This window comes from Ranitomeya imitator, chromosome 7 (genome assembly GCF_032444005.1).
Source record: "Ranitomeya imitator isolate aRanImi1 chromosome 7, aRanImi1.pri, whole genome shotgun sequence".
Lineage (NCBI taxonomy): Eukaryota > Metazoa > Chordata > Amphibia > Anura > Dendrobatidae > Ranitomeya > Ranitomeya imitator.
In genome coordinates, this window is record NC_091288.1 from 537,248 (window position 1) to 554,266 (window position 17,019).

General features: G+C 46.7%; 1 protein-coding gene across 4 annotated transcripts in view; it reads right to left on the reverse strand.

Annotated features, from left to right (window-relative positions):
* Positions 1-17,019, reverse strand: part of SLC35F5 (solute carrier family 35 member F5) — a 134,819-nt gene that overhangs the window by 72,251 nt on the left and 45,549 nt on the right. For 3 of the 4 annotated variants that reach the window (XM_069732542.1, XM_069732545.1, XM_069732544.1), the window contains exon 10: positions 12,192-12,296. The exons of the other annotated variant lie outside the window; for it this stretch is intronic. In XM_069732542.1, the coding sequence (XP_069588643.1) occupies positions 12,192-12,296 (105 nt within the window). The remainder of the gene's footprint in view (positions 1-12,191; positions 12,297-17,019) is intronic. 4 annotated transcript variants of the gene reach the window in all.

The following is a 17,019-nucleotide window of genomic DNA, read 5'->3' on the forward strand; positions in this document are numbered from 1 at the left end:
AAGGGATGGCACGCCATTTGACTTTTTAAATGAAAAATTGGCTCCAATCTTTAGCGGACACCATGTCGCGTTTGGAGAGCCCCTGTGTGCCTAAACATTGGAGCTCCCCCACAAGTGACCCCATTTTGGAAACTAGACCCCCCAAGGAACTTATCTAGATGCATAGTGAACACTTTGAACCCCCAGGTGCTTCACAAATTGATCCGAAAAAATGAAAAAGTACTTTTTTTCACAAACAATTTCATTTAGCCTCAATTTGTTCATTTCCACATGGGCAACAGAATAAAATGGATCCTAAAATTTATTGGGCAATTTCTCCTGAGTACGCCAATACCTCACATGTGGGGGTAAACCACTGTTTGGGCACACGGCAGGGCTCGGAAGGGAAGGCACGCCATTTGACTTTTTGTATGAAAAATTAGCTCCAATCGTTAGAGGACACCATGTTGCGTTTGGAGAGCCCCTGTGTGCCTAAACATTGGACCCCCCACAAGTGACCCTATTTTGGAAACTAGACCCCACAAGGAACTTATCTAGATGTGCAATGACCACTTTAAACCCCCAAGTGCTTCATAGAAGTTTATAACGCAGAGCCGTGAAAATAAAAAATCATTTTTCTTTCCTCAAAAATTATGTTTTAGCCTGCAATTTTTTATTTTCACAAGGGTAACATAAGAAATTAGACCCCAATAGTTGTTGCCCAGTTTGTCCTGAGTACACTAATACCCCATATGTGGGGGTAAACCACTGTTTGGGCACACGCCGGGGCTCGGAAGGGAAGTAGTGACTTTGGAAATGCAGACTTTGATGGAATGGCCTAAGGACATCACGCCATGTTGCGTTTGGAGACCCCTGATGTGCCTAAACAGTGGAAACCCCTCAATTCTAACTTCAACACTAACCCCCCCACACCCCTAACCCTAATCCCAACTGTAGCCATAACCCTAATCACAACTCTAACCCCAACACACCCCTAAACCCTAATCCCAACCCTAACCACAGCCTATTCTTAACCTTAATTCCAACCCTAACCCTAAGGCTATGTGCCCACGTTGCGGATTCGTGTGAGATTTTTCCGCACGATTTTTGAAAAATCCGCAGGTAAAAGGCACTGCGTTTTACCTGCAGATTTACAGCGGATTTCCAGTGTTTTTTTGTGCGGATTTCACCTGCGGATTCCTATTAAGGAACAGGAGTAAAGCGATGCGGAAAATTGACATGCTGCGGAAAATACAATGCAGCGTTTCCGCACAGTATTTTCCGCACCATGGGCACAGCGGATTTGGTTTTTCATAGGTTTACATGGTACTGTGAATCTGATGGAAAACTGCTACGAATTCGCAGCGGCCAATCCGCTGCGGATCCGCAGCCAAATCCGCACACCCTAACCCTAGTTCTAACCCTAACCCTAGTGGAAAAAGAAAAAATATATATATTTTCTTTATTTTACTATTGTCCCTACCTATGGGGGTGATAAAGGGGGGGGGGGGGTCATTTACTATTTTTTTAATTTTGATCACTGTGATAAAACCTATCACAGTGATCAAAATATACCTGGAACGAATCTGCCGGCCGGCAGATTCGGCGGGCGCACTGCGCATGCGCCCGCCATTTTGGAAGATGGCGGCGCCCATGAAGAAGACGGACGGACACCGGGAGGCCCGGTAAGTATAAGGGGGGGGGGAGATCTAAGCATGGGGGGGTGGATCGGAGGACGGGGGTGGTGGCATCAGGGCACGGGGGGAGCATCGGAGCACGGGGGAGCGGGCAGGAGGACAGAGGGGAGCGAAGCACAGGACGGAGGACCGGGAGGAGATTGGTGGCGTTGGGGGGTACATCAGTGTTTCCAGCCATGGCCGATGATATTGCAGCATCGGCCATGGCTGGATTGTAATATTTCACCAGTTTTTTAGGTGAAATATTACAAATCGCTCTGATTGGCAGTTTCACTTTCAACAGCCAATCAGAGCGATCGTAGCCACTAGGGGGTGAAGCCACTCCCCCTGTCCCTGCAGATCGGGTGAAATTGGAGTTAATCCTTTCACCCGATCTGCAGGAACGCGATCTTTTCATGACGCCACATAGGCGTCACAGGTCGGATTGGCAATGACTTTCATGACGCCTACGTGGCGTCAAAGGTCGGGAAGGGGTTAACCTGCGATTTCTGAGGCTGGCGACTCGGATAAACTTATCCTCAGAAGCAGAGGTGACTCTTGGTCTTCCTTTCCTGGCGCGGTCCTCATGTGAGCCAGTTTCTTTGTAGCGCTTGATGGTTTTTGTAACTGCACTTCGGGACACTTTTAAAGTCTGCCCAATTTTTTAGACTGACTGACGTTCATTTCTTAAAGTAATGATGGCCACTCGTTTTTCTTTACTTAGCTGCTTTTTTCTTGCCATAATACAAATTCTAACAGTCTATTCAGTAGGACTATCAGCTGTGTATCCACCAGACTTCTGCTCAGCACAACTGATGGTCCCAACCCCATTTATAAGGCAAGAAATCCCACTTATTAAACCTGACAGGGCACACCTGTGAAGTGAAAACCATTCCCGGTGACTACCTCTTGAAGCTCATCAAGAGAATGCCAAGAGTGTGCAAAGCAGTCATCAAAGCAAAAGGTGGCTACTTTGAAGAACCTAGAATATAAGACATATTTTCAGTTGTTTCACACTTTTTTGTTAAGTATAGAATTCCACATGTGTTAATTCATAGTTTTGATGCCTTCAGTGTGAATGTACAATTTTTATAGTCATGAAAATACAGAAATGAGAAGGTTTGGTCTGTACTGTATATATGTATATATTTATATATAATGCTGGGAGCGTCACTCTGTCCGAAGCCTTTATAGACTGCGCAAGCGCCGGCGCAGTCTGGACCCCACAGAGTGACGTAGCCCAGGAGATTGCGGTATGCGTAAGCACTGAACGCACACCAGCAGGGACGCGCCAGGCGAGTGAGTATAAGCTTATATTCACCTGTCCCGTTCCAGCGCTGCGTGCGGCTCCGTCTCCCGGGTCCTCTGCCTGTGACGTTCACAGTTCAGAGGGCGCGATGACGCGCTTAATGCGTGCCGCCCTCTGACTGAACAGTCACAGCCAGAGGAGCCGGAACACGGAGCGGACGCAGCGCTGGATCACGGCCAGGTGACTACAGCAAGTGTCGGGGGCCTGAGCGAGCGGCGACTCCGGCACCTGACCCCCACAGCGCGCCAGTGTCCCCGCCTGCTCAGGCCCCCCAGCACTCGGCGCCCAGCAACGATAGGTGAGTATGTTATTTTTTTATATATATCGCAGCAGCATACGGGGCATATACAATGGAGCATCTTATGGGGCCATCAACCATAATGGAGCAGTGTACAGGGGGCATATACTATGCAGCATCTTATGGGGGCCATACACCTTTATGGAGCACTGTACAGGGGCATATACTATGGAGCATCTTATGGTGGCCATGAACCATAATGGAGCAGTGTACGGGGGCATATACAATGGAGCATCTTATGGGGCCATCAACCATAATGGAGCAGTGTACGGGGCATATACTATGGAGCATCTTATGGGGGCCATCAACCATAATGGAGCAGCATACGGGGCATATACTATGGAGCATCTTATGGGGCCATAAACCATAATGGAGCAGTGTACGGGGGGCATATACAATGGAGCATCTTATGGTGCCATCAACCATAATGGAGCAGTATACGGGGTATATACTATGGAGCATCTTATGGTGGCCATGAACCATAATGGAGCAGTGTACGGGGGGCATATACAATGGAGCATCTTATGGGGCCATCAACCATAATGGAGCAGCATACTGGGCATATACTATGAAGCATCTTATGGGGCCATCAACCATAATGGAGCAGCATACGGGGCATATACTATGGAGCATCTTATGGGGCCATGAACCATAATGGAGCAGTGTACGGGGGGCATATACTATGCAGCATCTTATGGGGGCCATACACCTTTATGGAGCAGTGTACGGGGCATATACTATGGAGCATCTTATGGGGGCCATCAACCATAATGGAGCAGTATACGGGGTATATACTATGGAGCATCTTATGGTGGCCATGAACCATAATGGAGCAGTGTACGGGGGGCATATACAATGGAGCATCTTATGGGGGCCATCAACCATAATGGAGCAGTGTACGGGGCATATACTATGGAGCATCTTATGGGGCCATCAACCATAATGGAGCAGTATACGGGGTATATACTATGGAGCATCTTATGGGGCCATAAACCATAATGGAGCAGTGTACGGGGGCATATACTATGGAGCATCTTATGGGGGCCATCAACCATAATGGAGCAGTGTACGGGGGGCATATACAATGGAGCATCTTATGGGGCCATCAACCATAATGGAGCAGTATACGGGGGGCATATACTATGGAGTATCTTATGGGGGCCATCAACATTTATGGAGCAGCATACGGGGCATATACTATGGAGCATCTTATGGTGGCCATGAACCATAATGCAGCAGCATATGAGGCATATACTATGGAGCATCTTATGGGGGCCATCAACCATAATGGTGCAGCATACGGGGCATATACTATGGAGCACCTTATGGGGGCCATCAACCATAATGGAGCAGCATACGGGGCATATACTATGGAGCATCTTATGGTGGCCATGAACCATAATGGAGCAGTGTACGGGGGGCATATACAATGGAGCATCTTATGGGGGCCATCAACCATAATGGAGCAGTGTACGGGGGCATATACTATGCAGCATCTTATGGGGGCCATCAACCATAATGGAGCAGCATATGAGGCATATACAATGGAGCATCCTATGGGGCCAACAACCATAATGGAGCAGTGTACGGGGCATATACTATGGAGCATCTTATGGGGGCCATCAACCATAATGGAGCAGCATACGGGGCATATACAATGGAGCATCTTATGGGGCCATCAACCATAATGGAGCAGCATACGGGGCATATACTATGGAGCATCTTATGGGGCCATCAACCATAATGGAGCAGCATACGGGGCATATACTATGGAGCATCTTATGGGGACCATCAACCATAATGGAGCAGCATATGAGGCATATACTATGGAGCATCTTATGGGGGCCATCAACCATAATGGAGCAGCATACGGGGCATATACTATGGAGCATCTTATGGGGCCATCAACCATAATGGAGCAGCATACGGGGCATATACTATGGAGCATCTTATGGGGCCATCAACCATAATGGAGCAGTATACGGGGGGCATATACTATGCAGCATCTTATGGGGGCCATCAACCATAATGGAGCAGCATATGAGGCATATACAATGGAGCATCCTATGGGGCCAACAACCATAATGGAGCAGTGTACGGGGCATATACTATGGAGCATCTTATGGGGGCCATCAACCATAATGGAGCAGCATACGGGGCATATACTATGGAGCATCTTATGGGGCCATCAACCATAATGGAGCAGCATACGGGGCATATACTATGGAGCATCTTATGGGGGCCATCAACCATAATGGAGCAGCATACGGGGCATATACTATGGAGCATCTTATGGGGCCATCAACCATAATGGAGCAGCATACGGGGCATTTACTATGGAGCATCTTATGGGGGCCATCAACCATAATGGAGCAGCATACGGGGCATATACTATGGAGCATCTTATGGGGCCATCAACCATAATGGAGCAGCATACGGGGCATATACTATGGAGCATCTTATGGTGGCCATGAACCATAATGGAGCAGCATATGAGGCATATACTATGGAGCATCTTATGGGGGCCATCAACCATAATGGAGCAGCATATGAGGCATATACTATGGAGCATCTTATGGGGCCATCAACCATAATGGAGCAGCATACGGGGCATATACGATGGAGCATCTTATGGGGCCATCAACCATAATGGAGCAGCATACGGGGCATATACTATGGAGCATCTTATGGTGGCCATGAACCATAATGGAGCAGCATATGAGGCATATACTATGGAGCATCTTATGGGGGTCATCAACCATAATGCAGCAGCATACGGGGCATATACTATGGAGCATCTTATGGGGGCCATCAACATTTATGGAGCAGCATACGGGGCATATACTATGGAGCATCTTATGGTGGCCATGAACCATAATGGAGCAGCATATGAGGCATATAATACTATGGAGCATCTTATGGGGGCCATCAACCATAATGCAGCAGCATACGGGGCATATACTATGGAGCATCTTATGGGGGCCATCATCCATAATGGAGCAGCATATGAGGCATATACTATGGAGCATCTTATGGGGGCCATCAACATTTATAGAGCAGCATACGGGGCATATACTATGGAGCATCTTATGGGGGCCATCAACCATAATGGTGGGGCATATACTATGGAGCATCTTATGAGTGCCATCAACCATAATGCAGCAGCATATGAGGCATATACTATGGAGCATCTTATGGGGGCCATCAACATTTATGGAGCAGCATACGGGGCATATACTATGGAGCATCTTATGGGGGCCATCAACCATAATGCAGCAGCATATGAGGCATATACTATGGAGCATCTTATGGGGGCCATCAACCATAATGCAGTGGTCCCGGTGGTCTCCGTCATGTGTATATACCATATATCACCGGTCAGCTGTCCCTGGTGGTCTCAGTCATATGTATATACTATATGTCACTGGTCAGTCATCCCGGTGGTCTCAGTCACATGTAGATACTATATATCACCGGTCAGTGGTCCCGGTGGTCTCAGTCATGTGTATATACTATATATCACCGGTCAGCTGTCCCTGGTGGTCTCAGTCACATGTATATACTATATATCACCGGTCAGTGGTCCCTGGTGGTCTCAGTCACATGTATATACTATATATCACCGGTCAGTGGTCCCGGTAGTCTCCGTCATGTGTATATACTATATATCACCGGTCAGTGGTCCCGGTGGTCTCTGTCATGTGTATATACTACTGTATATATCACCGGTCAGTGGTCCCGGTGGTCTCAGTCACATGTAGATACTATATATCACCGGTCAGTCGTCCCGGTGGTCTCCGTCATGTGTATATACTATATATCACCTGTCAACGGTCCCTGTTGGTCTCAGTCACATGTATATACTATATATCACCGGTCAGTGGTCCCGGTGGTCTCCGTCATGTGTATATACTATATATCACCGGTCAGTGATCCCGGTGGTCTCAGTCACATGCAGATACTATATATCACCGGTCAGTGGTCCCGGTATGATGAGCCTAATTCTGTGGATCAAGCTGAGAAGATCTTGTTGGCCCTGTGTCAAAGTCAAGAAGCGGCAGAATTGTATTGCCAGAAATGTAGAAAATGGTCTGTACTGACTAAATGGAATGAGGATGCCTTGGCGGCAATTTTCAGAAAGGGTCTTTCTGAATCCGTTAAAGATATTATGGTGGGGTTCCCCACGCCTGCTGGTCTGAGTGATTCTGTCTCTGGCCATTCAGATTGATCGGCGCTTGCGCGAGCGCAGAGTTGTACACACTGTGGCGTTGTCCTCCGAGCGGAGCCCTGAGCCTATGCAGTGTGTTAGGATTTTGTCTAGAGCTGAACGTCTAAGATTCAGGCGCCAGAATCGGTTGTGTTTTTACTGCGTCGATTCTGCTCATATTATTTCTGATTGCCCTAAGCGTACAGAGAATCGCTAGTTCTGTTACCATCAGTACTGTACAACCTAAATTTCTGTTATCTGTGACCTTGATTTGCTCATTATCTTCATTTTCTGTGATGGCATTTGTGGATTCAGGCGCCGCTCTGAACTTAATGGACTTAGAATTTGCCAGACGTTGTGGTTTTCCCTTGCAGCCTTTGCAGAACCCTATTCCTTTAAGGGGCATTGATTCTACACCGTTGGCTATAAATAAACCTCAGTTTTGGACACAGCTGACCATGCGCATGGCGCCAGCCCATCAGGAAGATTGTCGTTTTCTGGTGTTGCATAATTTGCATGATGATATTGTGCTGGGTTTTCCATGGTTACAGGTACATAATCCGGTGTTAGATTGGAGATCTACGTCTGTGACTAGTTGGGGTTGTCAGGGGGTTCATGGTCACGTTCCTTTGATGTCAATCTCCTCTTCCCCCTCTTCTGAAATTCCTGAGTTTTTGTCAGATTTCCAGGATGTATTCGATGAGCCCAAATCCAGTTCCCTTCCACCGCACAGGGACTGTGATTGTGCTATTGACTTGATTCCAGGTTGCAAGTTCCCTAAGGGTCAACTTTTCAACCTGTCTGTGCCTGAACATACCGCCATGCGGAGCTATATTAAGGAGTGTTTGGAGAAGGGACATATTCGGCCATCTTCTTCACCATTGGGAGCAGTTTTTTTTTTGTTGCCAAGAAGGATGGCTCCTTGAGACCTTGTATTGATTATCGCCTCTTGAATAAGATTACGGTCAAATTTCAATACCCCTTGCCTTTGCTTACTGATTTGTTTGCTAGGATTAAGGGGTCTAGCTGGTTTACTAAGATTAACCTCCGAGGGGCATATAATCTTATTCGTATTAAGCAGGGTGACGAATGGAAAACTGCATTAAATACGCCCGAAGGCCATTTTGAATACCTTGTGATGCCATTCGGACTCTCTAATGCTCCATCTGTGTTCCAATCCTTCATGCATGATATCTTTCGGAGTTATCTTGATAAATTCATGGTTGTATATTTGGATGATATTTTGATTTTTTCCGATGATTGGGAGTCTCATGTGAAACAGCTCAGGATGATATTTCAGATCCTCCGTAATAATGCTTTATTTGTGAAGGGGTCGAAGTGCCTCTTTGGAGTGCAGAAGGTTTCTTTTTTGGGCTTCATTTTTTCTCCCTCATCTATAGACATGGATCCGGTTAAGGTTCAGGCCATTCATGATTGGATTCCGCCCCAATCTGTGAAGAGCCTTCAGAAATTCTTGGGCTTTGCTAATTTTTATCGTCGTTTCATTGCCAACTTCTCCAGTGTGGTTAAACCTCTGACCGGTTTGACAAAGAAAGGCGCTGATGTGACGAATTGGTCCTCTGCGGCTGTTTCTGTCTTTCAGGAGCTTAAACGCCGATTTACTTCTGCCCCTGTGTTGCGTCAGCCGGATGTTTCTCTTCCATTTCAGGTTGAGGTTGACGCGTCTGAGATTGGGGCAGGGGCCGTTTTGTCTCAGAGGAATTCTGATGGTTCCTTGATGAAACCGTGTGCCTTCTTTTCTCTGAAGTTTTCGCCTGCGGAACGCAATTATGATGTCGGCAATCGGGAGTTGTTGGCTATGAAGTGGGCATTTGAGGAGTGGCGACATTGGCTTGAGGGGGCCAAGCACCGTATTGTGGTCCTGACCGATCATAAGAATCTGATTTACCTCGAGTCTGCCAAACGGCTGAATCCTAGACAGGCTCGATGATCCCTGTTTTTCTCCCGTTTTGATTTTGTGGTCTCGTACATTCCTGGTACTAAGAATGTTAAGGCGGATGCCCTCTCTAGGAGTTTTTTTCCGGATTCCCCTGGGGTTCTTGAGCCGGTCGGCATTCTGAAGGAAGGGGTGATTCTTTCTGCCATCTCCCCTGATTTACGACGGGTTCTTCAGGAATTTCAGGCTAATAAACCTGACCGCTGTCCAGTGGGGAAACTATTTGTTCCTGATAGATGGACTAGTAAAGTGATTTCTGAGGTTCATTGTTCTGTGTTGGCTGGCCATCCTGGGATTTTTGGTACCAGAGATTTGGTTGGTAGGTCCTTTTGGTGGCCTTCTTTGTCGCGGGATGTGCGTTCTTTTGTGCAGTCCTGTGGGATTTGTGCGCGGGCTAAGCCTTGCTGTTCCCGTGCTAGTGGGTTGCTTCTGCCTTTGCCGGTCCCTGAGAGACCTTGGACGCATATTTCGATGGATTTTATTTCTGATCTTCCGGTCTCCCAGAATATGTCTGTTATCTGGGTGGTTTGTGACCGGTTTTCTAAGATGGTTCATTTGGTACCTTTGCCTAAATTGCCTTCCTCTTCTGATTTGGTTCCGTTGTTTTTTCAGCATGTGGTTTGTTTGCATGGCATTCTGGAGAATATTGTGTCCGATAGAGGTTCCCAGTTTGTTTCTAGGTTTTGGCTGGCCTTTTGTGCTAGGCTGGGCATTGATTTGTCTTTTTCTTCCACATTTCATCCTCAGACAAATGGCCAAACTAATCAGACTTTGGAGACCTATTTGAGATGTTTTGTGTCTGCTGATCAGGATGATTGGGTGGCTTTCTTGCCATTGGCAGAGTTTGCCCTTAATAATCGGGCTAGTTCTGCTACCTTGGTTTCGCCTTTTTTTTGTAATTTTGGTTTTCATCCTCGTTTTTCTTCAGGGCAGGTTGAGCCTTCTGATTGTCCTGGTGTGGATTCTGTGGTTGGCAGGCTGCAGCAGATTTGGGCTCATGTGGTAGACAATTTGGTGTTGTCTCAGGAGGAGGCTCAGCGTTTTGCTAACAGTCGTCGGTGTGTTGGTTCCCGGCTTCGGGTTGGGGATTTGGTCTGGTTGTCTTCCCGTCATGTTCCTATGAAGGTTTCTTCCCCTAAGTTCAAGCCTCGGTTTATTGGTCCTTATAGGATTTCTGAGATTATCAAGCCAGTGTCTTTTCGTTTGGCCCTTCCAGCCTCTTTTTCCATCCATAATGTTTTCCATAGATCTTTGTTGCGGAAGTATGTGGTGCCCATTGTTCCCTCTGTTGATCCTCCGGCCCCGGTGTTGATTGATGGGGAGTTGGAGTATGTGGTTGAGAAGATTTTGGATTCTCGTTTTTCAAGGCGGAAGCTTCAGTATCTGGTCAAATGGAAGGGTTATGGCCAGGAGGATAATTCTTGGGTTGTTGCCTCCGATGTTCATGCTGACGATTTGGTTCGTGCCTTTCATTTGGCTCGTCCTGATCGGCCTGGGGGCTCTGGTGAGGGTTCGGTGACCCCTCCTCAAGGGGGTGTACTGTTGTGAATTCTGCTCTTGGGCTCCCTCCGGTGGTTATGAGTGGTAGTGCTGCTGTCTTTGGATCGCAGCATTTATCAGGTGTGTTCACTTTTTGCAATTTGGACTCAGCTATTTAGTCCTGCTTGATCCTTTAGTCAGTGCCAGTTGTCCATTGTTTTTGGAGGATTCACATCCCTTACTGGTTTCTCCTGTTTGCTGTGCTTTTCAACAAAGATAAGTTCTGGCTTTGTTTTTGCTGTCCACATGCTGTGGGCCTTATAGTTCTGTGCATTTTCATGTTTTGTCTTGTCCAGCTTGTCTGTGTAAGGATTTTTTGCAGCCAAGCTGTATCTCTGGAGATGCAGATATACCCTCCATGTCTTTAGTCAGATGTGGAGTTTTGTATTTTCTGTGGTGGATATTTTCTAGTGTTTTAATACTGACCGCATAGTACTCTGTCCTATTCTTTCTTTTTAGCTAGAATGGCCTCCTTTGCTAATCCTGATTTCAGTCTGCGTTTGTCATTTCCCTCTCCTCTCACAGTCAATATTTGTGGGGGGCTGTCTATCCTTTGGGGATTTTCTCTGAGGCAAGATAGTTTTCCCGTTTCTATCTTTAGGGGAAGTTAGTCCTTAGGCTGTGTCGAGGTGTCTAGGGAGTGTTAGGTACATCCCACGGCTACTTCTAGTTGCGCTGCTAAGTTCAGGGTTTGCGGTCAGTACAGGGACCACCTTCTCCAGAGTACGTCACATGCTGCTCCTAGGCCACCAGATCATAACAGTCTCCGTCATGTGTATATACCATATATCACCGGTCAGCTGTCCCTGGTGGTCTCAGTCACATGTATATACTATATATCACCGGTCAGTGGTCCCGGTGGTCTCCGTCATGTGTATATACCATATCACCGGTCAGTAGTCCCGGTGGTCTCAGTCACATGTAGATACTATATATCACCGGTCAGTGGTCCCGGTGGTCTCCGTCATGTGTATATACTATATATCACCGGTCAGTGGTCCCGGTGGTCTCAGTCATGTGTATATACTATATATCACCGGTCAGTGGTCCCGGTGGTCTCCGTCATGTGTATATATTATATACCACCGGTCAGTGGTCCCGGTGGTCTCAGTCACATGTAGATACTATATATCACCAGTCAGTGGTCCCGGTGGTTTCCATCATGTGAAAATACTATATATCACCGGTCAGTCATCGGTTACAGCCGGCATTGAGAATATACTCACCAAAGAACATGGGGATATCAAGCTTCTCCTCCCGATCCACCTTCCTCTTTATCATGACGATGTAGACGGCGTACAGGGCGGCCCCGAGCAGCGACCACAGAGAACCTGGGGCAATAATCTTAGTAAGAGGGGCAAGAGCCAGGCAGAAGCCCCCACGTCACACAGAGACCCCAAAACAATAAGAAGCATCGGACTCCAATCTGCCACATAAACAAATGAAGAGATCTACTGTACTGTAAGATCTATATACAGGCAATGGCACAGACCAGAAGAAGGGATCTACTATATACAGGACCGGGATCTACTGTACTGTAAGATCTATATACAGGCAATGGCACAGACCAGAAGAAGGGATCTACTATATACAGGACCGGGATCTACTGTACTGTAAGATCTATATACAGGCAATGGCACAGACCAGAAGAAGGGATCTACTATATACAGGACCGGGACCTACTGTACTGTAAGATCTATATACAGGCAATGTCACAGACCAGAAGAAGGGATCTACTATATACAGAACCGAGATCTACTGTACTGTAAGATCTATACACAGGCAATGTCACAGACCAGAAGAAGGGATCTACTATATACAGGACCGAGATCTACTGTGTTGTGAATTCTGTGGCTGAATTCACTCCTGTGGTCACAAGTGGTACTGCAGCTTCTGAGCTTCCTCCCTCAGGTGTTCTGGTGAGCTCGTTAACTGCTTCATTACTTAACTCCGCCTGATGCTGCTATCCTTGCTCCTTGTCAATGTTTCAGTGTTGGATCTGAGCTTCTCCTGATTGTTCCTGTGACCTGCTGCTCTGTATAGCTAAGTGCCTTTTGCTTTTTTGTTGCTTTTTTTCTGTCCAGCTTGTCTTTTGTTTTGCTGGAAGCTCTGAGACGCAAAGGGTGTACCGCCGTGCCGTTAGTTCGGCACGGTGGGTTCTTTTTGCCCCCTTTGCGTGGTTTTGCTTTAGGGTTTTTTGTAGACTGCAAAGTTCGCTTTATTGTCCTCGCTCTGTCCTAGAATATCGGGCCCCACTTTGCTGAATCTATTTCATCCCTACGTTTTGTCTTTTCATCTTACTCACAGTCATTATATGTGGGGGGCTGCCTTTTCCTTTGGGGAATTTCTCTGGGGCAAGTCAGGCCTATTTTTCTATCTTCAGGCTAGCTAGTTTCTTAGGCTGTGCCGAGTTGCCTAGGTAGTTGTTAGGCGCAATCCACAGCCGCTTTTAGTTGTGTTTAGGATAGGATCAGGTGTGCAGTCTACAGAGTTTCCACGTCTCAGAGCTCGTTCTTGTATTTTTGGGTATTTGTCAGATCACTGTGTGCGCTCTGATCGCTAAGCACACTGTGTTTCTGGATTGCCTTCATAACACCTGTCATTAGCAAACATAACAGTACAAGGAGCCAAACTAATGATTCTCAATAGAGGGAAAGAAAAAGTTCTGACATCATTTTTTTTTTTTTCTGCTCTGTGTTCACTTTTTTTTTTTTCCCCCTAGACATTTGGGTGATTCTGGACACAGGTGTGGACATGGATATTCAGGGTCTGTGCTCTTCAATGGATAATCTCGTTATAAATGTACAAAAAATTCAAGATACTATTGATCAGAAATCTATGTTAGAACCAAGAATTCCTATTCCTGATTTGTTTTTTGGAGATAGAACTAAGTTTCTAAGTTTCAAAAATAATTGTAAGCTATTTCTGGCCTTGAAACCTCATTCTTCTGGTAATCCTATTCAACAGGTTTTGATTATTATTTCTTTCTTGCGCGGCGACCCTCAAGACTGGGCATTTTCTCTTGCGCCAGGAGACCCTGCATTGAGTAGTGTCGATGCGTTTTTCCTGGCGCTCGGATTGCTGTACGATGAGCCTAATTCAGTGGATCAGGCTGAGAAAAATTTGCTGGCTTTGTGCCAGGGTCAGGATGATATAGAAGTATATTGTCAGAAATGTAGGAAATGGTCAGTACTCACTCAGTGGAATGAATCTGCGCTGGCAGCTTTGTTCAGAAAGGGTCTCTCTGAGGCTCTTAAGGATGTCATGGTGGGATTTCCTATGCCTGCTGGTTTGAATGAGTCTTTGGCCATTCAGATCGGTCGACGCTTGCGCGAGCGTAAATCTGTGCACCATTTGGCGGTACTGCCTGAGGTTAAACCTGAGCCTATGCAGTGCGATAGGACTATGACTAGAGTTGAACGGCAGGAATACAGACGTCTGAATGGTCTGTGTTTCTACTGTGGTGATTCCACTCATGCTATTTCTGATTGTCCTAAGCGCACTAAGCGGTCCGCTAGGTCTGCCGTCATTGGTACTGTACAGTCCAAATTCCTTCTGTCCATTACCTTGATATGCTCTTTGTCGTCGTTTTCTGTCATGGCGTTTGTGGATTCGGGCGCTGCCCTGAATCTGATGGATTTGGATTATGCTAAACGTTGTGGGTTTTTCTTGGAGCCTTTGCGGTGTCCTATTCCATTGAGAGGAATTGATGCTACACCTTTGGCCAAGAATAAACCTCAATACTGGGCCCAGCTGACCATGTGCATGGCTCCTGCACATCAGGAAGTTATTCGCTTTCTGGTGTTGCATAATCTGCATGATGTGGTCGTGTTGGGGTTGCCATGGCTACAAACCCATAATCCAGTATTGGATTGGAATTCCATGTCGGTATCCAGCTGGGGTTGTCAGGGGGTACATGGTGATGTTCCATTTTTGTTGATTTCGTCATCCACCCCTTCTGAGGTCCCAGAGTTCTTGTCTGATTATCAGGATGTATTTGAAGAGCCCAAGTCCGATGCTCTACCTCCGCATAGGGATTGTGATTGTGCTATCAATTTGATTCCTGGTAGTAAATTCCCTAAAGGTCGATTATTTAATTTATCCGTGCCCGAACACGCCGCTATGCGCAGTTATGTGAAGGAATCCCTGGAGAAGGGACATATTCGCCCATCGTCATCACCACTGGGAGCAGGGTTCTTCTTTGTAGCCAAGAAGGATGGTTCGCTGAGACCGTGTATTGATTACTGCCTTCTTAATAAGATCACTGTTAAATTTCAGTATCCCTTGCCATTGTTATCTGACTTGTTTGCTCGGATTAAGGGGGCTAGTTGGTTCACTAAGATAGATCTTCGTGGTGCGTATAATCTGGTGAGAATCAGGCAAGGAGATGAATGGAAAACTGCATTCAATACGCCCGAGGGTCATTTTGAGTATCTAGTGATGCCGTTCGGACTTGCCAATGCTCCATCTGTGTTTCAGTCTTTTATGCATGACATCTTCCGTGAGTATCTGGATAAATTCCTGATTGTTTACTTGGATGACATTTTGATCTTCTCAGATTGGGAGTCTCATGTGAAGCAGGTCAGAATGGTTTTTCAGGTCCTGCGTGCTAACTCTTTGTTTGTGAAGGGATCAAAGTGTCTCTTCGGTGTGCAGAAAGTTTCATTTTTAGGGTTCATCTTTACCCCTTCTACTATCGAGATGGATCCAGTTAAGGTCCAAGCCATCCAGGATTGGATTCAGCCGACATCTCTGAAAAGTCTGCAAAAGTTCCTGGGCTTTGCTAATTTTTATCGTCGCTTCATCTGTAATTTTTCTAGCATTGCCAAACCATTGACCGATTTGACCAAGAAGGGTGCTGATTTGGTTAATTGGTCTTCTGCTGCTGTGGAAGCTTTTCAGGAGTTGAAGCGTCGTTTTTGTTCTGCCCCTGTGTTGTGTCAGCCAGATGTTTCTCTTCCGTTCCAGGTCGAGGTTGATGCTTCTGAAATTGGAGCAGGGGCGGTTTTGTCACAGAGAGGTTCTGATTGCTCAGTGATGAAACCATGTGCTTTCTTTTCCAGGAAGTTTTCGCCCGCTGAGCGTAATTATGATGTGGGCAATCGAGAGTTGCTGGCCATGAAGTGGGCATTCGAGGAGTGGCGTCATTGGCTTGAAGGAGCTAAGCATCGCGTGGTGGTATTGACTGATCATAAGAACCTTACTTATCTCGAGTCTGCCAAGCGCTTGAATCCTAGACAGGCCCGTTGGTCGTTATTTTTTGCCCGCTTCGACTTTGTGATTTCGTACCTTCCGGGCTCTAAAAATGTGAAGGCGGATGCTCTGTCTAGGAGTTTTGTGCCCGACTCTCCGGGTTTATCTGAGCCAGCGGGTATCCTCAAGGAAGGAGTCATTGTGTCTGCCATCTCCCCTGATTTGCGGCGGGTGCTGCAAAAATTTCAGGCGAATAAACCTGATCGTTGTCCAGCAGAGAAACTGTTCGTCCCTGATAGGTGGACTAATAAACTTATCTCTGAACTTCATTGTTCGGTGTTGGCTGGTCATCCTGGAATCTTTGGTACCAGAGAGTTAGTGGCTAGATCCTTCTGGTGGCCATCTCTGTCACGGGATGTACGTACTTTTGTGCAGTCCTGTGGGATTTGTGCTAGGGCTAAGCCCTGCTGTTCTCGTGCCAGTGGGTTGCTTTTGCCCTTGCCGGTCCCAAAGAGGCCTTGGACACATATTTCGATGGATTTCATTTCTGACCTTCCCGTTTCTCAAAAGATGTCAGTCATTTGGGTGGTCTGTGATCGCTTTTCTAAAATGGTCCATCTGGTGCCCTTGGCTAAATTGCCTTCCTCCTCTGATTTGGTACCTTTGTTCTTTCAGCATGTGGTTCGGTTGCATGGCATTCCTGAGAATATTGTTTCTGACAGAGGTTCCCAGTTTGTTTCAAGGTTTTGGCGAGCCTTTTGTGGTAGGATGGGCATTGACCTATCCTTTTCCTCGGCTTTCCATCCTCAGACTAATGGCCAGACCGAACGAACCAATCAGACCTTGGAAACATATCTGAGA